The sequence below is a fragment of the Fundulus heteroclitus genome, unplaced genomic scaffold, assembly GCF_011125445.2.
Source record: "Fundulus heteroclitus isolate FHET01 unplaced genomic scaffold, MU-UCD_Fhet_4.1 scaffold_121, whole genome shotgun sequence".
NCBI classification, from domain to species: Eukaryota; Metazoa; Chordata; class Actinopteri; order Cyprinodontiformes; family Fundulidae; genus Fundulus; species Fundulus heteroclitus.
The window spans coordinates 630,879-658,848 of record NW_023396533.1 but is presented as its reverse complement, the minus strand read 5'-3'; the positions used below and the strand labels follow the sequence as shown (position 1 = coordinate 658,848).

Here is a 27,970-nt window from a genome sequence, read left to right as displayed (position 1 = left end):
TGCTTGAAAATAGTTCCTTAGCTTAGCTTCTTTTTGTCTTCATTTTGCTCAGTAGTTTAGTTAAGTTTCACTAGCCTAGTAGAGAGGATTTAGTAATCGAAATATTGTGCTAATTCATGTAAACAGCATTACATAGTTATGTTCTCTGGGTGTTCATTTTATTTCTGTTATTAAATTCTTGGATTTGAAAAGAAGTTGTCACTCCTTTATTCTGTGTGTGTGCAGGTTTTGCTGTTAAAGTTTGCTAGTGCTCGAATTCATCCTTCGAATTCAACTGTTGTCTTGATATCAGCTTAAGAGCTGATCATCACCAGACAATACTTAACAGACAGACAGTTATTTATGAAACATTAAATAACTTTAAACAGTGTATATTTGCACAACAGCATTCTCACTTGATTTGAAGCAATTTGTATTGATTTCAATGGGAACAGCCAAAAAAATTGCACAAAAAGTAAAATATTTTTAAAAGTGTAAAAGTTAGCATAACCATGAGTCATAGCAGGCATGCCGGGAACGAGCCGAACGTTTTGACACCAAAATTGTTGAAATCGGTTGAAGTATGCGGGAGTAGTTAGACGCCGACGGAATAATTCTAAGAAAAGGCAGCCTGTCCCTGACCTGTAGTAACCTCTGGCCAGTAGAGTTCTGTTGTCATGGAAACTCACTCACAGCTGCTGGTGTCCGTCTACTGCACGCAGAGACTTATGGTCAGACGAGCTCTAATTGGAATAAAATGGCATTACTTTGCCTCGAAGAACTCTGGATATTTCATCAACCGTTAGGGCTAGAGACGTAATTTTTTCTGCGTTTATTTCAGAACGGATAGGGGAACAAGACAAACTATCGTTTTTTTTTCTTGAAATATTTTAATGTAGGCGCAAAAAAATATGACATAAAGGGGAATATTGACGAAAATTCTAAAATCCTCTAAAAACGGTCCCGAACAAATCGCTCTAGCTGAAAATGTATAAGAGATATCAAAATAATTCTTTCAGCGTGAGTATCAGCAGGCTTTTGAGGACTGTGGTGCTCATTTTTATGTTTGTACAAAAATCGGTGTGGGCATGGCAACGATGTAAAAAAGTGCATCATTTAGAAGCATGCAGGTCCAAAGCGTTTTCAGGATTTTGCACATTCGCTACTCCCGAACAAATTGTTCCTGCGGCAAAACCGTAACAGTTATCGACAAACTTCCTTTTTTGTGAGTGCCAGAAGGGTCTGAACATGAATGTGTGAAAGTCTCATGCCTGTACATCAAACGGTTTAGGAGTAGGGACGATGTGAAAACATGTGTCACTTGGGAATGTCAGGTGTGATTTTTCACCGCACCTCCATAGAAAATCAAAGGAGAGCGTTTGGGGTTTTTGCCGCTCTGGGGTGATTTGCGAAAAATCTATAAATCCCACACCAATGATGGTTACATTTTCTAAATCCAGACAAAAATTCATACGTTTTGATGTATAACTCATGTGCATAGAGTGAAAATTGAGTGAGTGAGAAGAAGTTGTTGGAAGAAGAAAAATGTATTGGAAAATCTACAGTGGCCACTCTAAGTGAACTCCCTAGCAACCATAGCAACACATTCATTTATCTGAGTTTTATGAAAATGCTAAATTATTTTAAGAAGGTACTATATGAAAATGGTAGCAGATATGAAAAAGCTGAAGATAGCCAAAAGTTATTTGAACATTTTAAAAGTTGAATGGCGTTTCTAGCTGAAAGTAGGCTGAAGCAGTAAACTGCCAAAAAGCTGAAAATTTTGAAGAATTTGAAGGATTCTCCATTCAATTTCAATGAGAGCAAAAAACTCACAAAAAGTTAAATATTTTGAATATTATACATGTAATGTTCTGTTTTGGTTTGGGTTTATTGTTTGGGTAGGCTAGTTCTCTCCTGCCTCTGGGTTTATTTCTGCAGTAGGTTCTGTCTTGTTTCAGATTCATATTTATTTTCATAGTCTGTTTACTATTTCTGTTATCTGGTCTCTTTATTAGCTCTGTTTTCTATTATGTGTTTTGGTCAGTCTTAGATTTTATGGTCAGGTTTCTGTCAGCTCCCTCAATCGCTTCCACCTGTCCGTGATTAATTAGTTTAACTCTGCTCACCTGTGCGTCCGGTTATTTAAGCCTTCCTTAGTTCTCTGCTCCCGGTCGGTTCGTCACACTTGTCACCCAAGCGTTCGTTGCCTCAGTTTGGTAAGAGCTCCCAGCACATTGATCCTGTCTGTAACCTGATCTGTTTTGTTCTGCCCAGTTCTGTTTGCCGGTTCACAGTCAAGTTGTCTGGATGTCTGCCTTACCCTTTTTGGACCCTGTTCTGTTTGCCTGTTTTGATTCCCTCTCCTCACCTTCCCTCCATTAAAACACCATCAAAAGCATTGCTACAGTGTTTGGCTGAATTCTGGGTTCTTCACCACACCATTCATCACAATACAGGGGCGTAGGAAGGTTTTAAAATGTGTGTGTGTGTGTGTGTGTGTGGGGGGGCAAATAAGATAGATCAGGTCCGTCCATCCATCTTCTTCCTCTTATCCGGGGTCGGGTCGTGGGGGTAGCAGCTTCAGTAGGGAGGCCCAGAGGTCCCTCTCCCCAACCACTTGGGCCAGGGAGGCGTCCAAGAGGCATCCTAACCAGATGCCTGAGCCACCTCAACTGGCTCCTCTCTATGTGGAAGAGCAGCGGCTCTACTCTGAGTCCTCCCCGGATGACTGAGCTCCTCACCCTATCTCTAAGGGAGAGACCAGACACACTACAGAGAAAACTCATTTCAGCCGCTTGTATCCGGGATCTCGTTCTTTCGGTCACGACCCAAAGCTCGTGACCATAGATGAGGGTAGGAACGTAGATCGACCGGTAAATCGAGAGCTTTGCCTTTTAGCTCAGCTCTCTCTTCACCACAACGGATCGGTACAGCGCCCGCTTCACAGCAGACGCTGCACCAATCCGCCTGTCGATCTCCCGCTCCATCTTCCCCTCATTCGTGAACAAGAGCCCAAGATACTTGAACTCCACTACTAGGGGCAGCACATCCTTCCCAACCCGGAAAAGGCACTCTACCCTTTTCCGGTTCAAGACCATGGTCTCGGATTTGGAGGCACTGATCTTCATCCCGGCCGCTTCGCACTCGGCTGCGAACCGCTCTAGTGAGAGCTGTAGATCACGCCCTGATGAAGCCAATAGGACCATGTCATCCGCGATTAGCAGAGACGCAATCCTAAGGCCACCAAAACGGATCCCCTCAACACCTTGGCTGCGCCTAGAAATTCTGTCCATAAAAGTTATGAACAGAATCGGTGACAAAGGGCAACCTTGGCGGAGTCCAACTCTCACTGGAAACTATACCGACTTACTGCTGGCAACGCGGACCAGACTCTGACACCGGTCATACAGAGACCTGACAGCCCTTATTAAAGGGCCCGGTACTCCATACTCCCAGAGTACCCCCCATAGGATCCCTCGGGGGACACAGTCGAATGCCTTCTCCACAAAGCACATGTAGACTGGTTGGGCAAACTCCCATGCCCCCTCCAGAATCCTGCTGAGGGTGTAGAGCTGGATCAGGTATTATAGACAAATGGCGAGCGGAGCGAACCAAAAAAATCTGTTGGGTCCATAGGCAAGGAAAAGTGATGTGGAAAGGAAAATGTACCCCTATTCAACATGTCTAATGAGCATGCTGATTAAAGTGGCAATCAGTACATCTACATCTATGTCATCTTCATGAATTCTAAGAAAATTAATTAATATTTAAAAAATTAATAATTCAAATTAATACATGGTTCAATTCTAACTCTACTTCAAGGGGAAGTAACCAAACCTCAACTAGGGTATAACTATGTCCTCTATTGAGCCCCCAAAGGAACTAGGTTCAAAGAGTAAATGGGCAGGTGGTTTCAGTTCATTTTAGAAAATACAAATATTTTAGTATTATGATTTTGTAAAACATATCATAATGCAGATTATACAATTTCCATAATTTTGATATATAACTCAATTTTGGATAATAAGGGAAAACAACAGATATTGACAGATTAAATTTGGTATTATCTCAAAGAAAAAGAACAATGTTTAAACATACAATTATTACATTCTGTTCAATAAATGATAAGCTTTTTTAATTATGAGTAATTTTCATTTGAAGGTCCTTTTATGGGGGCAGCCATCTTGGTGAAGAGCAGTACTGCCTCCTCCCCAGTTTGTGACGTCACTGTGCGGGATCGGCTGTAAAGCAAGTCCCAATGCCCTATCTGTCCCCTTGTAAATAAATACCCATTTTCATGCCAAAATATTTTTTAACCTCTTAAACAAAGATAGACATGGTACTGAGCATTTAAATTTAAATAAATACTAATTTTACATTTTAGAGACATAAAAAGACAACAAATAGGCATTAAAGTACGGGTATATGGGTTGGGTTCTGCAATGTTATAGGATGAGTATAAAACTCATTTTTAGAACCAATCTCTGCTCAAAATGGTGATCTGCACCGCCTAATCTACTTTCAGCAGTTTTCATCAGTTATTGCAACCGTAAACTGCAGAAAATACGGCCAGAGCGGCTCTTTCTGAGTTTAGTCTGCTCCTGTCACGATGAACTGCAGCGTGTTATGAGGCGGAGGGATATTTCAGCGTCACTTAGTTTAGACCCCAAACAATCGACTTCACTTTCAGAAACAAGCCCAAAGAAACCTGCAACCCACAACTCACAAAACTTACAAGCACTTTAGAAAAAAATAAGACCAAAGTCGTATAAAATAAGTGGGCTTCACAACAGTGAGCATTCTTTACAAGTTCGTAGTATCCCTCCGCCGCTCTGATCGAGTAAACAAATGTTACGGCAAATTCTACATCATAAAAAAAGAAAAACCTACCGAAAATCCTCGTTCTCATGTCATCTTGAAGACATTGTTCTTCCAAATGTTGGCTACAGACGACGTGTTTTCTCTCTGGCCATTCAGGTGAGCATTGTTGCTTCAACAATAGCTCTCGCGAATTTCAATGGTGAAGTCCTCTGGAAATCCAAAATAATTGTTGTTGATCGCAGCTGTGTACAACAGCTCCTACAGTTGCTAATGCGCGGCGAAATGCCGTCGGCTCTCCGCTTATCCACGTCACAGGAGGTGATGACAGGCGGCCATTACTGCCCATATTTGGGCAGTAATTTGGGCCGCCTCCATACACAGTGATCCAGACGACAATTTACGCTAAATTCATTATATTATATTATTATATTGATTTCAGAGTAAAATGGTTTTGACATAACAAATGTGCAATTATTGATAATAAAAATAATATAACTTACTACGCTGGGAATCGGTGGGTTCTTGTAAAAATTCAGGTTATCCTAGGTCTTGGTTTAAATCTTGTCTTCTTTGTCTTAATGGTTTTAAAGGAAGTGACTATAGCGCATGAGTCAAGAGGTCATTAAGTGGACAGACTCATAAAAGTTGGATACTGAGAAGATGCCCACACATGTTACTTATTAACGAGGTCACCAGTAAACAGTACATAGTCATACAAGACGTAAACAATTTACACATACTAAGAGTACTGAAGATTAACCCATAATAAACAAAATAATAATAATGAATTTGAACCTTAAACAGATAATGAAATAACCAGTAGACTTTAAGTAATAAAACATTTAAAGGCATACTATGCAACATTTTTTCAGTTAATTAATGTGTTCCATACCGTTTTGGATGATTAAATGAGTCATTTCAGGTCGAACAAAGGTTTTCTCGGCCGCCCTGGTGGTCTGTGGGGGAAATACCGCACTTGCAATTGCAAGAGCCCTCGGCCGGCACCCACAGGCTCAGAAGTCTCGTGCTAGACCGCGAGAGTCGGTCTTGCTTCACGGTGAGAACTCTATGTGTTTTTGCCCCGCCATTCACTATATGCACACGCGAAAGCAACAACAAAGAACCGCGTGTTAATGTCAAATAAACATGCAAGCATATCGAGTTTTTATTATTATTATTATTATTTATTTATTTATTTTTTAATTATTATTATTATTTATTTTTTTTTTGAATGTTGGCGAGGCGGTAGCGTGAGTTTGGCGAGGCGGCCGCCTTGCCAAGATAGCGCTGCGGGAAACCCTGATATTCATACTTTCAATGTGTTAGTCATTGTTTGTACTGCCGTTTTTTTTTACTTTTCCTTGCGTTCGCCTGTCTGCTATGCTCAAAACAACCGCGCCTGGCTTGATGGAGAAACCAGGGGTCCGTTCTTCGTACGTCGCTAACTCAGTTAGCAGGATTTCATTGTTGACGATTTGGCATGATCTTGGATCATTTGGTTCTTCAAAAGACATCCTGCACTTGTTGTCATAGCAACATGTGCGCCAGCTTAAGCCAGCTCGAAAGCAGGCTTATTTCATGTAAACAGGATTAGATCGCAGCTTTATAAGCGGAGGAGATAGGGAAGTCTGTTGTAGCCATGTTCATTTTTATGACAGCAACCTGTTGCGGAAGGTGCAAGAATAATTTGCAGAGTTTTTCGAATTAATTGCGTATTGCGCAATAGACAGGATCCTTCAGCTCAGCGCGACAGTGTAATTGTAGAGAGATTTTTCTTGGTGGCTATTATAAACAGACAGACACATCATTTAACAGTGGCTTTTAAAGAGGAAAAAGTGATGTTGGAGCCATAAATCAAAAATATTTAAGTTATTTGTATGATAGTTTGCTTTTTATTTTTTATCATATTCAGTAAGAAGATTTGTTCAGGCCATTTTATTGTGAAGTTTAGTTTACTTTGAAAGGCTTGCTTCCTGTCGAGCCGTATATTGTATTAGAAAAAACTATGGATGGATTATCTAGACACGGAGCAATACAGTTTTTGACCGTGTAAACAGTGGATGACTCGGAAATTGAAGATTTTAATTTTTTATGGATAAAGATTTTTTTTGTTAAAATTCCCAGTTTGCACATATCCTTTACTTCCAGTCTCTAAGGAATGACACTGAAATTTGGATCTCTTGACATAACAAGTGCCTTTTTAAAATAAAGTATAATAATTAAAGGCTACCATTTTGTAGAATATTCTTGTATTTCACTTTTACTTGTCCCCATGTTCTGTTGGGTTCTGTGGAGGCTCTGATATAAAAGAACAAAGTGAATATGAAATTATTAAAATGAAAAAATTCATACTGTAGAAAGTGATAGAAACATCTACCATGGACAGTATTTACGCATTAATTTGTCTGCTGCTTTTTGCCAGCCCTCTCTCCTGGCTTTAACAGATTTTGAGGTGTTTTAATTAATGACTCAAATTCGGCATAACCTTCCAAGCTCTTGTTCTGCTTGGGAGACAAACTGTGGGCGTTCTTTGGCCATGCTGAACAGCCAATAGCAGCGCTGCTGATCATTGTTTCTACTATCGATACATTTCCCCTTTTAAACAAACGCATGAACGCGCAGTTGTCTCAGATAACTCAATCCAGCCATACTAATCGTAAATAACAGGTGTGTTTGAAGAACCCAATTAGCCGGATCAGGATTAGCCGGATGAAATCATCTTGGATGTCTCATTTGATCTTGGATGTTTTAAGCAACGTACGAAGAACAGACCCCAGAACAGCTGAGCATCTTTATGACAGTGCACTTTTACTTTCGCCCTCTGGGGGGAGCCTCGCTGGTAAATCAACCCCGGTTGCATAGTATACCTTTAATTAAGAGAAAATAAATTAATAAATATTAAGAATTAAATTCAATGACCGTACCACTATCAATTAATTAGGTAGCCAAATACTTCTTGTTGATATTGATAGCTTTCTTATTGTTGTATTTGTCAAAATAGTGGAAAAAGTTAAAATTAAATTTTATCTCAAAAATGGGGGGGGGGGGCATACCCTTTGCCCCCCCTGTCCAAAAAGTGAGGGCCCCCTTGCCCCCCTATTCCCACGCCACTGTTATAAAAGTTATAATTACCAAAAGACATAGCAGTAATGTCGTGAACGAGCTGAATGTTTTGATATGAAAATTGTTTAAATCGGTTGAAGTATGCAGGAGTAGTTAGAGCCGAAAAACGTACGGAATAATAATCAAGACCTGAAGGAACTTAATAAGTGAGAATGAGGTGTTTAACAGGATTAGAATGGGGCACAAATAAGATAAATTTAAAAAAGATTTATGTTGCATTGATCAGATCAGTGTTGGATTACGGATGTATAGTATATAGGCAGCCTGCAAAAACATTGATTAGCAAATTAGAAGTAATTAAAAATCAAGGTTTGAGATTGTGCTGTGGAGCTTTGAAAACATCTCCATATTTGGCAGTGCAGGTGCAAATGGGGGATATTCCTTTAGAATTAAGACAAAGCAAATTATGATGAATTACTGGGTGAGTTTGCAGGGACATAAGGAGGACAATAATCCAGCAGTGAGAATCTTGACACCTTGCTGGGAGAGTGGAAAAGCAAAAACAGACTGTTTTGCATGGGCAGTAGGGAAATGGGTATACAGGGGAAGAGACTGTGCTGCGGTGCCCTATCCAATTACACCTTTTTGGTTGTTTCCTTCTGCAAATGTTGATTTAGAGGTTTATAAAGAAATGCAGATTAATAAAGATAATAACTGGGTAAATTATGTAAAGGATAGAATTGAGAATATGTATAAATCCTTTAAAATTATATATACAGATGGTTCAAAAGATTTAATTTCAAATAAAACATGATTTGCTTATGCTATTCCTGAACTAGATATATATATGAAACAAAGAACATCGGACAATTTAGCAGTATATACAGTGGAAATGTTAGTATTTCTCATGGCATTACATTGGGTAGAGCAAAATAAAATTGAAAAAGTTCTTATATGGTCAGATTCATTATCATCTTTAATGTCTATTTTAAATGTCTCATCTGATGGTCGTATGGAGTTAGTTTATGAAATTTATAAAGCGTTATTTAGAATGAAACAAACTGAAACAAAGATTAGGTTTATGTGGATACCTGCTCATAAAGATATAGAAGGTAATGATATGGCAGATCATCTAGCTAAGATGTCTTTAAAACAAAGCAGACTTATGGAAATAGCATATGGTAAATCTGAAATAAAATCAATTATAAAGAGCAAAATTAAATCTGAATGGCAACAAATATAGGATATAGGAACTAAAGGTCGTCATCTATTTCAAATACAAAATAAAGTAGGCAATATGGAAATAATAGGAGAAAATCGAAAAGAACAAGTACTAATGACAAGATTGCGGCTCGGACATACTGGATTAAATAAAACATTACATATGATAGGTAAACATCCAACAGGTAATTGTGAGTGTGGTATGGACATGGAAACAGTAGAGCATATAATAATTCATTGTGAAAAATATACAGCAAGTAGAGAGAAGTTAAAACAAGAAATTAGGAAATATGATATAGAGGCATTAAAACTTAATAAGTTATTAATCAAAAATAAAATAAATAGAGCAGTTATTACATTTTTGAAGGAAACAGGATTATACATAAGAATTTAGATTAAAGGGAGACAATCTGGTCCACACTCCAGCACAGTAGATGGCGATATTACATCTTAACGTTAGATGTCACCCGACGGTAAAAAATCACAAAAAAGAAGAAGAAGAAGAAGCAGCAGAAACAGAAGCTCGCGTAGTGACGTTTATGTGGACAAAATTGCCCCAGAGAATAGAGTACTTTAAAATATAGTGTAGGAAGCTGGTGTGGGAGAGATTGAGTGCGAGTTAATGTTGAGACCTATAGAGATCATGTCGGACGCAGCTATGGAGGAAGTTTCCGTGTTATCGTCCATTTACTGCAGAGACGGAGAGTTCCAAATTGTTCAACAGTCTGGTACCTATCTTTTTTTCCTTCTTTTTTTGCTCTCTCGATGTTGTCCATGAATTCTCCAATTTCTCACTGTATTTAAGTATTTTAAGTGAAGTTCACTTGAGGAAACACACCGTCTCCGTTACGGCGCATAAGCGCAGCAAAGCGAGTCCACAGCCCTGAGCTCTATTATAATAGTCCAGCCTTGAAGTAACAAATGTATGGACTAGTTTTTCAGCATCAATGTTTCTAATTTTGGCGATATTCCTGAGGTGAAAAAAGGAAACTCTGGAAACCTGTTTAATATGGGATTTAAATGACATGTCTTGGTCGAAAACAACACCAAGAGTTTTTACTTTATTACCAAAGGCCAAGTTAAGGCCATCCAGATTAAGTGATTGATTAAGAAGTTTATTTTTTGAGGACTGTGGTCCAAAGATTACAACTTCTGTCTTGTCAGAATTTAAATGCAGGAAATTTAAAGTCATCCAGCTTTTGATGTCATCAAGACATAACTGCAGTCGAAGTAACTGATTGTATTCATCAGGATTTATGGATAAATACAACTGAGTGTCATCAGCATAACAGTGGAAATTAATCCCATGCTTTCTGATAATTTTGCCAATCGTAAGCATATCTACAGTAAAGAGAATTGGTCCAAGGACTGAACCCTGTGGTACTCCACAGGTGACCCTATAGTTTGAGGAAGATTTATTATTAACATGAACAAACTGGAATCTGTCTGACAGATAAGATTTAAACCAGCCCAATGCTTTCCCCTTAATCCCTACAGTATGCTCAAGTCTTTGTGGTCCATTATCTGAGGCCATGAGAATATCATTGGTGACCTTCACCAGAGCTGTTTCAGTGCTATGATGAGCTCTGAAGCCTGGCTGAAACTTCTCAAGTAGGTCATTACTTTGTAAATGTTCACAAAGTTGATTAGCAACTACTTTCTCAATAATTTTAGATAAGAAAATATTAGACATAGGTCTGTAATTTACTAACTCATCTTGATCAAGAGATGGTTTCTTAAGTAAAGGTTTAATACCAGCTACTTTAAAAGCCTGTGGTACATATCCATTTACCAAGGATAGATTAATCATGTCTAAAATAGGACCACTGATCAAAGGGAATACCTCCTTAAACAACTTGGTTGGGATTGAGTCTAACATACAGGTAGAAGGTTTAGATGAAGCTAAAATTTTAGATAGCTCAGAAAGCTCTACTGCTTCTAAACAGTTCAGATACTGCGCAGGTTTTAAAAATTCCTCCAACGCTGCCTCACTTACTGAGTAAGAGGTAATCATGTTTGGGAGGATGCCAATTATTTTATTTTTAATGGAATCAATTTTATTTATGAAGAATCCCATAAAATCATTACTGCTAAGAGCTAAGGGAATGGATGGATCAACGGAGCTATGACGAGGGTTCTCTCTCTCTCGCTCTCTCACTCTCTCTCTCGTGTGTGTGTGTGTGTGTGTGTGTGTGTGTGTGTGTGTGTGTATATATATATATATATATATATATATATATATATATATATATGTTGTCTATTCACTAATGTCTAACAAAGCTCTGATGCCTTTACTGAGCAGATGCAATTTTGGAGAGACTAAGTCACAAAGACTTGGAGATGTAGACCTGTATCTCTCTACCTAATATTAGAGAAATCATATTCTAATAAAAAATATTAACAATATATTTTCATCTTACTTGTGAAAAGTTATCCCTCGAGCCTTGACGTAGATAGTCCCTCAATATAAACAAAAATAAGCCGCACAGTGCTGAGGCATCATTAGTGTGTTCAGCTTGAATCAGCAGGATTGGGTAGCAGGTCGACCACCCCAAGATGGTGGCCATAATTCCTGCGCAGCGACAGTCAATGCGGGGTCTACTCTTATATTATGTCTATGGGTTAGACTATTGTTTTTAAACTTGCGCCATCTACTGTCAGGACTCGGGAGTGGGTATTGGTTTACTTTAACCACTTTGAGCAGAAAATGTAATAATACTTCCGTATAAAATAAAATTAAATTAAAAAATGTGAAGGACACAAGACATGTATTAATATAAATTTTGAAAAATCCATAATACTTATTCAGATCAGCAGGGGGAGGAATGTATCCCCCCCAGGGATAAAACATGAATGACCGGGGGGTAAACCCCCCCAGCAAATCACACCAGGGAAGTTGCGTTTGGCTCAGCTCTTCTAGTTTGTGGGAGTGCATAACCTCTGAACACATACAGCAGTAAATTCAAAATGGTTAATGAAAAAATAGGACCATACTAATAAAAACATCTTTACATCTTTTATCTGTGTATAATTTCACAAATAACTTTTCATTTGAACGATTAACTTGATTGCTCCAATTACTTTATGTACAAAAATAAACGAACTTCGCACAGGCTATCAGCTAGGTTGAAGGCTAATTCCACATAATATTTCATAACTTTGTGTAATGATCAGAGGCAGGGGACCCAGAATTCAGCCAGACCAGCAGAGGTTCAGTTCAGGTTCTTTTATTAGCAAAAAGCAAAACAGGGAAAAAAAAAACACTGTCAAACCAAAAGACAGCACAAAAATAAACAGACTAACGGGGCAGGCAAGGCAGGAACAGACAGAATGGGACGGCTCAGGTTTCTGGAGACAAGGGGGTCAAAAATCCAAACGCAAACCATACAGAAACTTGCAGGAGGAGGCTCACCCATACTCAACAAGACGACCTGGCACTGATGTCTGTCTCAACTGTTTATATGGAGGAGGAAGCAGGTGAAACCGGTCAGAGATGATTGCAACAGGGGTGGAGTAAGGCAGGTGTGCAGAGTGGGTAATTAGACCAGACATCAGTGCAGAGGATCAAAACAAGAAATAAACCAGAAACCAAAGCTAAAAAGCTGACAGGACAAGTGGACAGAAACTACACCAAACTTACTGAGAAACAAAATCACTCTAAAGTAAAAACCTAAAACAGAAAATAAAGCTAAGACTAAGACAGATGACAAAACAGGATAAACTAACAGTAAATAAAAACCCAGACAGGACACAAACTCAAAGCAAGCAGAAAACCTAAACCAGGAGAGGAAAATGACTCAAAAATAAAACCAGAACAGAAACCAGAATATTACACTTTGAGCACCTTTGATTTACACGTTTAAAAAATACAACACTGAAACACTTAAATCCTGATTATTTCTTTTTTTATTCATTAGTATGCAGTAATTAGTCAAAGGTTGGAAATGTCTACGTGTTGTTTTCAAAACGAGCAGATAAAATATTCTCAAGCTGGTGTGAAAAATGACGTGGAATGGCTTCGATTCAGTGTTTAAGTCGTTTCAGTTCGGAGAGTACTTTAAAAATCATGTGCTGATTAATTCTTAAAATGTGTACATTTAGCAGATATGCATAATTAAAGAGTCAGAATCAGACATACTTTAATAATCCCAGAAAGAAATTATTTAGAGTAGTGTTGCGCCAATGCCTTTTTATGGCCCCGATAGCTGTGCAGTATTAGCCGATACCGATACCATCTGTTTGAAATTGATGTGTGTGTGTATATGAAGAACTGCATACTACTTAGGGTAGTAGAACTTTTTATTGCCTGCCTGGAATGGGTGACAATAGTTGAATAAACTTTTGGCTGTCAAAGGCCAAAATAGTGCAACATTCGTGAAATTATAACATGTATAATAGTAGTGCAACAGTAAGACAGTAAAATTACATTAATGATTGAATAATCTCTTTTAAATCCTGAGTTTTGGCTCTCAAATGCCAAAATAGTGCAACTTTCATGAACTTATATAACATGTATAATACTAGTCAGGAGAGAGAAGGCTGCGTTCAAGTGACATACAAACATCAAAATGGTATTGGTGCCCTATTTGTTGGTACTCGCCGATACCGATACCACCATTTTAGTTCTGGATCGGGGCCCCGTCCCATACTGGTATCGCTATTGGTGTAACACTAGTCAAAAGCAACATACCTTTGTTCAGGTCAGCTGACAGCTTTGCTAGGGCCCGGGACAACGGCGTCTTTTTTAGCCAGTCCCTAACAATTTTTTTCCCTTCCATTGCAGGAAGTAGAAAATTTTAGATACTTTGGGAATTCTCTGCCCTCTGAATCTCTGAGAAAGGCCTCCTTTTTGCCATTAAACGCACAACATTCACAGATACTTTTGACATTTAAGCTTGATGTATCATGAAACTGTTACAATTATATAATAATAATAATAATAATAATAATAATTTTATGTTCAGTGTTTTTTTCCTAATCCACCTCTTATATATTTCATCCTTATGTAATTTTGTCTGTGTTGTGTGCACCTGCCGGTTGCTTTAATCCTATAAATTTCCCCGTTGTGAGATAAATAAAGGATTAGCTAATGTTATCTTAAATAACACTTTTTAATAGGTTATATGTACTGGGTTCTTTCAAGGTCTTAAAGGTATACTATGCAACCGGGGTTGATTTTCCAGCGAGGCTCCCCCCAGAGGGCGAAAGTAAAAGTGCACTGTCGTAAAGATGCTCAGCTGTTCTGGTTTCTCCGTCAAGACAGGCGCGGTTGTTTTGAGCTTAGCAGACAGGCGAACGCAACGAAAAGTGGAAAAAACGGCAGTACAAACAATGACACAGTGAAGGTATGAACATCAAGCTTCCAGCAGCGCTATCTTGGCCAGTTTTATTATTATTATTATTTATTTTATTTTTTTTATCTTGGCGAGACGCTACCGCCACCGCCTCGCCAAGCCGCAGCCGCCGCCGCCGCCGCTGCCGCCGCCTCGCCACCGCGGTAGCGTCTCGCCAACATAAAAAAAAAATAAAAAAAAAAAAAAAAAATAATAATAATAATAATAATAATAATTAAAAAAAACTCGATTGCTTGCATGTTTATTTGACGTTAACATGCGGTTCTTTGTTGTTGCTTTCACGCGTGCATATAGTGAATGGCAGGGCAATAACACATGGAGTTCTCGCCGTAAAGCCAGACTTCTCTGTGTGCGGGCCGTGAGCTCTTGCAATTGCAAGTGCGGTATTTCCCCCACAGACCCCCAGGGCGGCCGAGAAAACCTTTGTTCGACCTGAAATGACTAATTTAATCATCCAAAACGGTATGGAACACATTAATTAACTGAAAAATGTTGCATAGTATGCCTTTAATTACATTTTCTGTGTGGGCTCCAGTAACACATGATAGATAATATCTACTTTGAAAGTGAACATGAACTGCTGCTGAAGATGACCACTCTTATCTACCTGGATGTTCTCTGGAGGACTGAAACGCCTCAGTCAGTGATGTCAGTCTGTGGGTCTGGGTCTGTCGGGGCAATGAGAGAAGTTTCGTCTCCTCTCTCGTTTCTGTCACTCGACGTTTTCTTGCTCATGGTTTTTCACGTGCGTAGATAAATTTGTTGTGTTTCCACTGAATTTAACCGGCTTTTTACGAAACATACAGCTTGATTTCATTTACGGTATTAAAATAAAGCCAAACGGCGCTTCTTTCCCTCTTCATGTTTTTCCGCTTCTGTGTCTCTCTCTCTCTCTCTCCGAGTCTGAGCAGCAGCCGTGCAGTTGTTTGTGTGTTGAGTGAAGAGAAGCTGAGTGGGAGGGCCAGGCTGAGCCTGCGTGCTGATTGGCTGGCGTCACTGAGCCATGTACGAGAGGGGAGGGGGAGCAGCAGAGTGCCGTGACACAGATGGGGAGACTTCGGTGAAGCTGCTGTAGTCAGCGTGCACACTGACATTCTGACCATTAAAATGGTCAGTCAGAGTATCAGTTTTGTGCCCCGCTCTGTCCTGGGCCTGGGACAACTGACCCGTTTGTCCTCCCCTGTCGGCGGGCATGCCTTTGTTCGAACAATGTATTAACAGTTCATTGGTTTATAAATAGCCATATCATGCACCCAGCCATTTGGGTTCAACTAAACATGCGCAACCATTTGTAACTGGACGATACAGAAAAAAGCATATCAATAGAATAGAAATAATATTGATCGATATTGAATTATCAACAAATTCAAAACATTTATTTTAAGTGCAGCCCTGGCCATTTTATGCTATTTCTTAACAACCTATTTTCAAATAATGAACACAAACACTGATTTCAAACTCAACCCTTTATTGAACCATCTTTTGACCAAAACTGCAAGTTTTTAAAAAAAGACACAAAGAACCTATACTCTCTGATGCTTGGTGAAGGAGCATTCCTGAGTCTGTTTGTGATTGGTTGGGAGGGTATAATGATTGTCATATTAATCTACATGGCTAGAATACAAAAGGAAGGAAGACTCTTTTTCTATTGAACTTCTTAATGACCTTTCTATCATCGATATACGTCTGTTGATTATTTATTTTTATTGAAGTATCGCCCAGCCCTACATCCATATACTTGTAATTTTTAAAACTGTTGGCGGTGTAAGCACTGACACCACAGACCAAGCATGTAAATATGTCTGGGAATGTAAGTGGACGTAAATCATCGAGGTCTTTGCTCCAATTTTTCAATTCAAATGGATTGACATTTCCAATTTTAGCTATTTTTTCCCATGAACCATTCTTTGACATCTGGCAGAAGCTTGTCGCGATACAGTCCATCTTGTTTTGAGCTGCTTTTCAGCATTGTGTAGGAGCACATAGTGGTAACAAATTCAGATTGTTTTTGTATGTGGCCTGCATAAATAGTGACTTGACGTAATACATCCAACAATGCACTGCGCAGTGACGTTGTTTCCAAAGCTCTATATCATGCATCCCTAATAAGTAATGTGAAAATATGCAGCAGTACAATAAGTTAATTGCTAACTTAACATGCAATAAGTGAATCTCCCCAGATTTAGTTTAGATACAGCTGAAGAGAACGGACCAACAGCTGAGTGAAGTCAATGCCCAGAGCATTGCTGTCGAGTTCAGTCATTGAGGGACGTGGCCTTGACTGTGTTGGTCCCACTGTTGGTTGTAATGCAAATTTGTTTGTCTTCATTCAAGTCCCATAATGCAAGTGCTTCTGACAGTCCTGCAGCAATGATTCCACCTGCGTGGTCTTCAAGGAAGTATACAGTTTGAAGACATTTGCTCTTCAAATTCCAATCTTGGTCTATAAAGTGGGCGTTGAGGCTCATGTCGAATAGAATTCAACGAGTACAAGCAACGAAATGTTGTTTGCATCTATCCAGAAGTGTTATACAGGATATAAATATTTATTTACAGGTGTATGTACAAGCAAAAAGTAATAGTAAGGGACTATAAAATGTTGTCTATAAATTTAAATATAAATATGGGAGCTATATGTACAGTTTATACAGATTATACAGAATATACAGGAATGTCAGGAAAAGGATTATATATGTATTAGCGGGTTTATAATACAAGATAAATATGGCAGATAAAATTTACAGATTATATACAGATTGTATACAAATTGTGTTTGTGTATGAGGGGAACAGTCCATGATATGTATGTGTGTGTGAGGACAGTCTATATGTTATTATTGTATGGGGGGTTACAGTCCTTCAGGAGCGTGACAGCTGTGGGAAAGAAGCTGTTCCGGTGCCTGGTGGTTCTGGTCCGTAGGCTTCTGTAACGCCTCCCAGAGGGCAGGAGGGAGAAGAGTATCTGTGCAGGGTGAGTGAAGTCCTTGGTGATTTTCCCGGCCCTTTTCAGACACCGCTTCCTATAGATGTCCGTGATGGTAGGGAGCGGTGCCCCGGCGATGTGCTGGGCAGTTATCACCACCCTCTGCAGTGCCTTCCGGTCGGCGATAGAGCAGTTCTTGTACCAAACTGTAATACAGTTGGTGAGGATGCTCTCAATGGTGCAGCGGTAAAAGTTTGTGAGGATCTCTGAGGACAGGTGGTTATTCCTTAGGGTCCTCATGAAGAAGAGGAGCTGGTGCGCCTTCTTAATGAGTTTGGAGCAGCTGGTCGTCCAGGTTAGGTCCTCGGCGATGTGGACTCCCAGGAATTTAAAGCTGTCCACACGCTCCACCGCTATCCCCTTGATGTGGATGGGTGGGTGTAGGTCAGCGTTCCTCCTGAAGTCCACGATGAGCTCCTTGGTCTTCTCGGTGTTCAATTGCAGGTTGTTTTTGTCGCACCACTCAGCCAGACGGTCCACCTCCTCCCTCCACCTCATCTTTGTCTCTGATTAGGCCGATCACCGTGTTGTCGTCTGCAAACTTGATGATGGCGTTAGAGCCATGGACAGGTCTGCAGTCATGGGTGAGGAGAGAGTAGAGGAAGGGACTCATCACACAACCTTGTGGCACTCCGGTGTTTATAATGATGGTGAATGAGAAGTGGTTGTCCAACCGAACATGTTGGGGTCGACCGGTCAGGAAGTCGAGCAACCAGTTGCACATGAGTGAACTGATGCCAAGGTCTGTGAGTTTGGTAATGAGTTGTGATTAGGGTTGGGAATTGAAAAGATTTTCACGATTCCGATTCCCTTATCGATTCTGTGAAACGATGCCGTTGTACTTACCACCAAAGTTGCCTTCCATGCTGGTCGTAACTTTAGCTTCTGTCCGGTAAGAATCAAAAACACGGCATTCGTTAAAATGTATGCCATGTTGTGTGCGCAGGTATTTCTCCCTGTTGAACGTATTTCCTCCCGCGGATGTAAATGCCATTTTGCAATGATTTTGCAAGCGCCTCGTTGCCATCTTTCTCTTCCTTAAAATGAAGCCAAACTTTCGACCGCGGCATTTGTTTTGTTTTGCTTTAAGCCTGACCACGTCGTACTTGCCTCCTGAATGCCGTGTGCGTAACTTGCGTAAAAAACGTGACGTAACTTGCGTAACCTGCGTAAAAAAACGTGACGTAACTTGCGTAACTTGCTACCGTCGTGCTGCTCAGAGCTGGAGCACACGAAAAGAGAATCGTTAAGCGCGCTGCCAAACGGTTCCATGGAATTGGAACACACGGAACCGGTTCTGAACAGGAATCGGTTTTCGATTCCCATCCCCAGTTGTGATGGGATGACAGTATTAAATGCGGAACTAAAGTCTAAGAACAGCATTTTGCCGTACGTATTCTTGCTGTCCAGGTGAGGAAGGAAAGAGTGCAGTGCTACAGATATGGTTCTGATGCGCCTACTTGACTGGTAGGCAAAAACAGTACTGTTCTCGTCTACTCCATGACAAAACGGGTGAATTTAGTGGTTTTAGTTTGTTTATTTTGGAATCTAAACAATGCCTATGACTTGTTGTGCTCCCGGTTACACACAGAGGCATTCCAAATCATCGGATGTACGTTTCTTTCGTTTACCGAAGGACGAAGAAAGCAGAAAGAAATGGATAATTTCAATGAAATGGACGCAGGCAGACAATCCCAGTCAACTGTGGGAGTCATCATACCACGACAGAATTTGCAGTCTATACTTCATCTTCGGTAAATACAACTTAATTTTGCACAGGTCACTGTTCTACTTAAATAATTATATAAATAAAAAATTAGGACATATATTTAAGTCAAGACGTAAACGTTCGTTTCGTATATGTCGCAGTATGGAGCACTTGTCCAGCATTTCACAGACTTCAGGCTTTTGCTGGACGGATCTAGCAATCTGATACCATCAACCATCAACTTACTTTTATAATAATCTTGTGATATGTTATCTGAAGAACAAAAATACGTTGAGAACTCGTCTTTTCCTTTGTTTGCGTCCGCCATTGTGTTCGCTTTTTGCCTACCAGTCCGGTGCGCATGCACAAAAAACCCGGATCAAAACAATAACAATGAACTGGTCTATGCTCATTTTCTTTTTTTACAGCGTTATCTCACTGCTGAGATAGATGGCTGCGTGCGTTGCTACCGGTTGGCATTAGCAGCTAGTCTGCTACATTGTTGTGTGCTAACTCGCGTGGCTGTATTCCGCCAACATTATTGATTCAGCGCAGAGAACCTCTCAGTATCATCGGCTATTCGTACTGTCTGTCAAAACCTGGACAATCGTCATGTATCAAATAGTCTATCTCTATTAGGGAGAGGTTTTTTCACGATATATATCTTTGTTTTTCATTGCCCAGCCCTAGTATGAGTTGTACTTGAATGCACCATGGGGTTAATGGCTGTGGCCACTAAAAATATTCTGACTTGACAGCAGAGCACAACTGGCATTGACAGATAAGCTAATCTCACAAGGAGTTCTTGTGTACTAAATACGGCAGTTGTTTTAATGTTATTAAAAACCAGAACTGCTTTGAATCTGACGCCGCTGTCTTCGTTGTAGCACAGGACGGTCTGGTGGTCCAACTCAACTGTACCGGTGGAAAAGACGGCAAGCTGAATGTGAGCGTGATGTTCCATCTAGACCCCAGCTACCCTTCCTCTACTCCTCTCATCTCCATCTCTTCCACTGGCCTCTCTAAGTCTCACTGTCACAACATTAGGCAGAAGCTGATGAGTCGTGCTGCAGAGCTTCCCCCAGAACCAATGCTTCACCAGCTGGTGGAGTACTTGCAGGTAAGGGCTTACACAAATGATCATTAGTTGAGTTGTTTCAGTGATACTGTACTGAAATATTGTGATCACAGCAGGAATGTATGGAACCAACGGACGACCAACTAGCAGATGAGGAGAAGACTGGAGAGGAGAGAGGAAAACAACAGAAGTGGACATCGATTCTAATGCTTGACCACATCAGATCTCAAAAGCGATATATTGGACTCCTGGAATGCTGGAGCCAGCAGCTGCAGCTAGCTGGTAGACTATTACTGGGGCAGATTATACTGATTATTCTGCTGGGAGAAAGACCTAAAATTAAGGTACTTGTGTTTGTTTCCTGACTCAATTTTAACATTAGGTTGACAAACCCTCAGATTGACAACACAGCATATTACACAGGGTTTCCGCGGGGCATTAAGTCATTAAATTATTTTTTTTTTAAATTAAGGCATTAATTGGCATTAAAAGTCATTAAATGTGATTATCTGTAGCAATAAAAATGGCTTATTTTTTTCTAAAAAAAAAAAATACGGTCATAATATATACCCGTCAGATATAACTGATTCCGCGTCGTGTTCGGAACTGCTTCCGGTTGATCGTAAAGCTGTATGTTTTTACAATGTTTGGGAAAGAAGCTCGAGGCAGAGAAAGAGCTAGAGAATGGGGAAATTGCAAATTTCAACCAAAGTGAATGGAAAACGAGGACTTGGGGACATGGCTGCAGCCTGTCGACAGTAAGGATGACGAAGCATTTTGCCGTGTTTGTAAAAAAAAAAAAAAAAAAGCTGCACAATGGGTGTCAATGCTTCATGATCTCACATGAAGTTGGACAGTGTAGTTCAGGGTAGACATGGGTATACGGCACATACCCACTTATTTTTCAGTCAGCATTGCCTATATCAACTTCTGGAGCGATATTTGTGTCTTTTGTTTGAGTGCGCAGTGAGATAGGTATTCAACGATTAAACATCATGCGCGCGCGCTCAAAACCTGGTTGCCGCGCGCTCAAAACTGATAAACTCTTCTCAATCCACTATGCTCGCTCGCACTCGGTTCTGTGTCTGTCCGTGACCTGCTACGTCCACGCTCAACACCAGCTATGCGCTGCTTGCTGGAGTCTGTCTGTGCGCTCCTGACTTCTAAAAAACTGTCCACCTCACCAGTCAATCACAGACAGGTTTCTTTCCATCCAATCAGAGTGAGGCTTGCAAATGGATTAAATGAAAATGCTGCAGCTTTTGGCAGAAATTAATAAACATAACGGTGGGATTTAAGAAAAAATAACAACCAATAAACAGTTTCATATTTTAGCCTAAAATATTTAGTTTAAAATAATTCCTTGAGTTACTAAGTGAGGTGTGAAAAATCTTTTTGTCTCTTTTCTTTACAGCTTCTGGGTGATGATGCAAAAGTTTCTTGTGATCATAATCATCATCATTGTCATCATTATTTAAAGAGCACTTTAACACGAGGTAAAACAAAATAACATCTAATAAAATGACTTGAGTAAAGAGTCAACAGTTTAAAACAACAACAATAATAAGCTGTTTAAATCCTTAAAAACAAACAGAAGTTCTTTAAACTGAACTCTAAGATAAACAGGCAACCAGTGAAGGGAGGCCAGGATGGGGTAATGTGCTTTATTTTATGTTTTTCCATTAAAAGGTGAGCAGCAGCATTTGAACCAGCTGCAGACATTTGAGTGAGGACTGACCGATTCAGAGATAAAGAGAATTACACTAATCCAGCCATGATGAAATGAAGGCTTAGAGTAGTGTTTCCATATTTTTGCCTTGAAAGAATAGGTTTTACCTTTGCTATGTTCCTTGCATGATAAAATGACTTACACTGAGGTCCCTATTTGACTGTCAAGTTTAATATCACCGTCCATTTTAAGATTGAGGGGCTAAACATTCATTGTCAGGGTGTCTAAATCAACAGGATCAACACTTCTTTGGGTGTTTCAACTGGTATATTTGACAATTCATGATTTGACAAAGAGACACAGAGATTTGAGTTTTGACGTTCTCCTCATCATTAACTTTATCACTTTCTATAGATTCTCTTTCTCATTCAATTTAGGACCTTATCATCTAGGTCTATATTGGAAAACCTACAGTAAAGTAATGAAATGTTGATTCTGGGTGTAGTGTAGGGATTCCTTCAATATAAACCAAAGAAAATTTTACATTAACTGCCAGAAGCTTGATACAATCTTAAAAAAGAGACAACAGTATTTTCACACATCACGTTTTCGGCTAAATATTTTAGGCTAAAATGAGTAAACCCTAGTGATGGATTTTTGGGTAAACTAAATAGAGCAGTGTTACATGTCATTGTTTCTAAAACAGCATTTTTCTGAGCTGCGTCTAAAAGGGCAAACATTGAGAGTATACCCACTTCTCCAGGGACCACTACACCACTGCAGACAGCCACAGATCAGCTGCAAGGAGCAGACAACAGCTAACAATGTCAAGTTACTGTTCTGTAAGCAACCCAGTCACGTCCTCATTAGCTACCGCAAACAGCGCAGCAGCAGCTGGAGCAAACTCTACCGCCACTAATGTCGGGAAATCAGATGGTCTTCGAACAACATTTGGATCCAATGCAACACTGCATGCTGAGGTGCTCTGTTGTCTGAACACAGGCATCAACAACTATACATATATATACACACACACACACACACACACACATATATATATATATATATATATATATATATATATATATATATATATATATATATAGTCATGGATACTTGTTGATGGCATTAAAATTATTTAGACGAGCATTAAAAGACCATTAAAAAGCATTAAATTAGGGTTACTAATAGGGGGTTTTCAGGTGACGTCACGCTCACGTGACTACTCAGCGCGTCCGCCATATTGGGTGGCAGTCGTTTCGCACCGTTGACTCTGCATTGTATTACGCCTTAGGCAGTATTGAAAGTGAACAATGGGGAAAACGTGTTTAATGGTTGGTTGCACGGCCCGTGGAGGTGGAGAACAACGCTCTCTCTATCGTCTACCAGCCGTAATCGTGAATCAATGTGAAAAAACAAAACAGCTATCTGAACAACGCCGTCACCTATGGCTGACACGGATATCCAGGGCCGATTTGGACGGTGTTAAGCTGGAATACGCCAGAGTCTGCGGTGCTCACTTTGTCACAGGTAATTAACTGTTAAGCATTTAAAACATGTAAGAATATATTAATAATAGGGCTTGGGCGTCATGTTGACTGCCTCCGCCGCCGCTACTCAGACTACTGCCTATGACTACCGCGTCCTGTACTCCCTCTCAGCCGTGTTTTAATTTGATTAATTTCACCTTAACTTGATTTCAACCATGGTAAACCGTTGCTGTGTTGTGGGCTGTAACAGCGCAACACATGATCGCCATGGGAAAAACATAGAAAATGGGTTAACTTTCCATCGCTTTCCTGCCTGGAGGCGCAACCACGGAGACCAAGTGTCAGAGATAACAAAGAGTCGTCGGCTCGCTTGGATCGCGGCTGTAAGACGACCGAACATAACTTTCCACAGTATCCCGATGTCAATGAGAGTGTGTTCTAAACCTTTGAAACACTGCAGCTAGTTAAAAGTACATTACATGCGTGAGTGGTTGTTAGCACTAATGGTTAGCAGGTGCCAGAGCCCGTCTGAGCGCAGCTTACCTTTGTACGAGTTACTGTGTTCCCACAGTTTGCTGGCTTTATGATCTGCCGCTCCTGAACCCATCCATTCGTGAACTGGACATGAGACTCCAAGGACTTGTAGCTTCAGAACTGTTCTGAAGTATAGGCGCTCACACCACAAACAAGGTAGCCGAAGACGTCTGATATGCAAAGTGACGTCCGCGCTACTTTCGGGTTACGCCGGTAGGAGTAAATACGGTAAATACAATTTTGCACTGGTCATTGTTCTGCTTAAATAATTAAAGCCGCAAGCGGCGTCGATCGGCCCTGCAGCCAAGCACCTTCGCCGGCCGCCGGCCACCGCAGAAGCTGTCACGCATTTGCGTCGCATTTGCATCGGATTGTTTACATTTTTACCATCTTATTAAAACTCACCCGTCCACGTATGATGGCGATTTCCTTCATGTACATAACTTCTACATCTCGTACCCAACCAGATGTGAACTGGTTGTGAGCCTCTAGACCATTGTAAGCTCTCATTTCCTCAAGACTGTGCAGAGGGTTTTCACTGAACACCAGGTAATGCACTATATCGCCGTGCTCTACACGATTATTTGGCCAATCATCTGGATTAGTGCTAAACAAGGCACCGTGGAGGGCATAGGGGTCCATATGGTCGATCACGGAACATTTCCTCAGATATACGTCCTTATCTGGTGGCTCTAGCGTGCTGGCATACTTATCCATTCGCAATATGATATGATAATATGCCACCCAAGATGGCGGACCGGAAGCTGGCCAGTGACGTCACTGAAAACCCCCTATTCCTGTATAAACCCTGTATAAGAACCTCAAACCAAAAACAAACCCAAAATCACTTACAAAATACATGCACATACATCAGAAAATATCCAGCAGTTAAACAAAACTCCATCTTTGAGTAATTAAACATTAAACTAAATCCTATGAGGTTTCTGCCCAGGCACGAGATATCACCTTATGGGTGAAAAGAGAACTAAAAAGGGGAAAGTCCCATTACTTGTGTTGTCTCAGGGGATGTCCCAGCTCCAAATCCGCGGGCGTCCTGGAGCACTTCGGCGAACGCAGGTCCGTCAGGGAGCAAGGAAAGGGGGGGTCCCCGAAGTATCTCACTGGGCTTTTTAGATGCTTTGTTTGGCCAAAACGAAAGCATGGTCCCTTTAACGATCACCGGGAGATAATGGCTCTCAGTCTTTGATCAAAGTGGGTTCGGAAAGTACTTTTAAGTCGATCTCCTGCTATGATTGGAGCAGGGATGGAGTTGCTTCGGTCAATCTGGGACCAGCGAGAAAGTCGAGCACGTGGCGTCTGGGGGTTGAATCCTACGGGATAAAACAGCTGTGGTGTCTTCTCGGGATGGCGGGGTGCCAAAAAGAAGAAGGAACGCAGCATGCAGCTGGGTTATATACCTTTCCATAGCAACGTTATCTGGTTGCCATTGTTAGGGTCGGTGGCCATTTTGGGCTGTGTTGCATGATGGGAGTTGATGGCCATTTGGACTACATTGCATCATGGAAAATGCAGTCTGTCACGTCCCGAACTGGCGTTACATACCCCCTTTAGCTTTGAAGAGTGGGATGCTGGTCACCATCTTTAAAGCTACAACCAGTGTCCGAAATTAACTTCCTGATTCACCGGCCAAGTTGGCCGGTAGATGTAAAAATCAACCGGCCAGGCATATTTTTTACCGGCCAAAATATTAATCCTCACCAGACCTCTTAATTTTTACCAAAAATTAAGAGTGAGATTATGTTAATTTTGGGGGGCGTTGCTGACTGGACCCTGGAAGAGAAATGTTTGTTTCCTACCTTTGATAGGAAAATATTAAGTTTATTATAAAAGGCACAATATGAATTATCAGATTCACATCCAGGCAATAAAAAACACTACAGATTATCATTATTCTATCCATATTGGTCTCATTTGTGAATGAGGCAGAGTTTCATCAAGCCTATGGTTCAACATTTTTCCCTCAGCTGCAACACTTAAAGCATGCAGGGGTTCGCGCTGCGTCTTTACGATGATCCAGCTGCTGGATAAACAGTGAGGAAAATGCATAAATGAAGACTGTAAAGGGCTCCTTTAGAGGAGAGAGAAGGAAAAATGGGTCTGAGCTAAAGCCGCTGATGTTACAAGTTCCTTAAAATGACCCTTAAAAGTGCGCACCTAAATTACATGTAACGTAATTTTGCGCACCTGAATTCAAGGGCAAGGAACCACGGCCACCGAAGCACCGCTGGTTCTATGTAGTTAAAAACAAAAGAGCAAGAAACACAGCTACTGACTTCTATTGATTTCAATTGGGACATTTTGGTAAGAGTGGAAGGACATTAAACGTAGTGATTCACGTTTTGAAGGCTGGCCGCTGATAAAAGCACCTGGCTCCGAAAGGGCAGGGGGGGTGGGGGGCAGTAAGAGGGGTGAAGCACAGGGACACAACACACATAGTTAAAAAAAATGCAGAATAAATAAGAACGAAACTTATAAACAGACTAATTGCCGTTTTAGAATGCATCTGGTTAGCAGAACTGTTTTCTAATCCAGCGTGCAGCCATGACTGGTTCTGAATAAAGGCTTCATCTGGGAGCCACTCTGCCCCCATGACTCCTGCTCCGCAGAAGGAGGAGTTTAGACTGAGCTCTGGATGGACAGAGCTGAGAACGGGTCATCCGCAGCCCAGATGGGTTTTGTTATTTCTATGTTATTTTTAATTTATTTGGTACAAACATTTACTCGCCATGTGGCAGCTAGCCCTCGGAAATTCACTCGCCAAACGGGAAATTTACTTGCATTTGGCGACTGGCGAGTGTTAATTTCGGACCCTGGCTACAACCAAGTCCATTCTGGCGTGACGAAAATCCGTTGTGCATGAGTGGAACAACCTAATAGTCCTAGTAGTCCTTTGGGATTCATGCAGTTCAGTTTATCATCCTAGAGGGAAAAAAATAAAAATAAAGTATTTATTGTGCCTGGGTCAGTGACCTAGCCTGGGCAGAACTAAGCTATAGCTAATCATTTCTATTGGCTAATAAGTCAAACAATAAAAGTAAAAAAAATGAAATGCAAACTTCACAATCACCATTGTCGATACATTCATTGGTCATCAGGTTTGAAACTTTGAACCAAGGAAAGGAGAGAGGAGAAAAGGGAAAAGGAAAGAGACAGTGGTTCGTAGTCTAATCAGCTTGTGGCCTTTGAGGAGCTGGTGCTATGAACCTGGGGGCGACAAAGGTGAGGGTGTCAATCCTGGTTTGCAACTGTTTGATCTGCTTGTATGCTGCATATGCCATCGTGGTGGTGATGGCCCATCCAAATACAAGGAGAACCACAATAATGGTCATAATGTGAGTGTCGGTCGACTTTGTAGCTCTGGGGAAGCAAAGCAGAGGGACCGAACTCAACTCTGATGGAGTGAGACTGAATTGGGTGCCTGCAAGTAAAAGTTGTCTTTCAATGCCGACATCAATGCTGAAATTGTATCCCTTAAAGACATCTATTATTTCAATCTCTGAGTCATGTTTGTCAACGTCAAGGTGATGCAGAACCATGTTTCCAATGTGGACTACAGCACCTTGAGGTGGGGAAAAGAAAATGTTTTGGTTTGGCAGTTTTAGTCTAGTAACTGTGTCATGCTGCTCGTATGATAACAGGACTTCTGCCTCTGGGGTGCTAATGAGCCAGCGGTTACCTGCCCATTCAATTTTGGTTTCCACACCTGCATCTTTAAGGGTCATTCCAGCCTGACAGTTGAGTTCAGGGGACTCATTCCTTAGACCACACAGGTAATTGGTAATGTCTCTGATAAATGGATTGCTTGGACATACCCAGTGAATGTTCTTGGTTTTGGTCCACAAATCCAAATTTGGGACTAAATAAATCTTGGGGTCAGCATCGTGATGGACTAACATTGAGGGGGTTTATAAGTGTACGTGGGTCTGACCTTGCCAAAAACCGACATTCAATACTGATTTAAGCCTATACACGTTAGCTCTTTCAATGATGGGAAGGTTTAGCATAAATCCTATCTCCAGTTGTCAGGATTTACAAATATTGGAATTG

At 40.7% G+C, this 27,970-nt stretch overlaps 1 protein-coding gene across 5 annotated transcripts in view; it reads left to right on the top strand.

The window, feature by feature from the left end:
- Positions 1–9,431: 9,431 nt before the first annotated feature.
- The window catches only part of rwdd3 (RWD domain containing 3), a 33,571-nt gene continuing 15,032 nt past the window's right edge, over positions 9,432–27,970 (top strand). The window contains exons 1-3 of one of the 5 annotated variants that reach the window (XM_036128813.1): positions 9,432–9,815; positions 20,024–20,251; positions 20,323–20,553. In XM_036128813.1, coding sequence (XP_035984706.1) covers positions 20,087–20,251; positions 20,323–20,553 — 396 coding nt within the window. In that variant the 5' untranslated portion in view covers positions 9,432–9,815; positions 20,024–20,086. Of the gene's footprint in view, positions 9,816–10,660; positions 10,699–20,018; positions 20,252–20,322; positions 20,554–27,970 lie in introns of those variants that run through there. The other 4 variants (XM_036128810.1, XM_036128808.1, XM_036128811.1 and 1 more) reach the window with 4 other exon arrangements.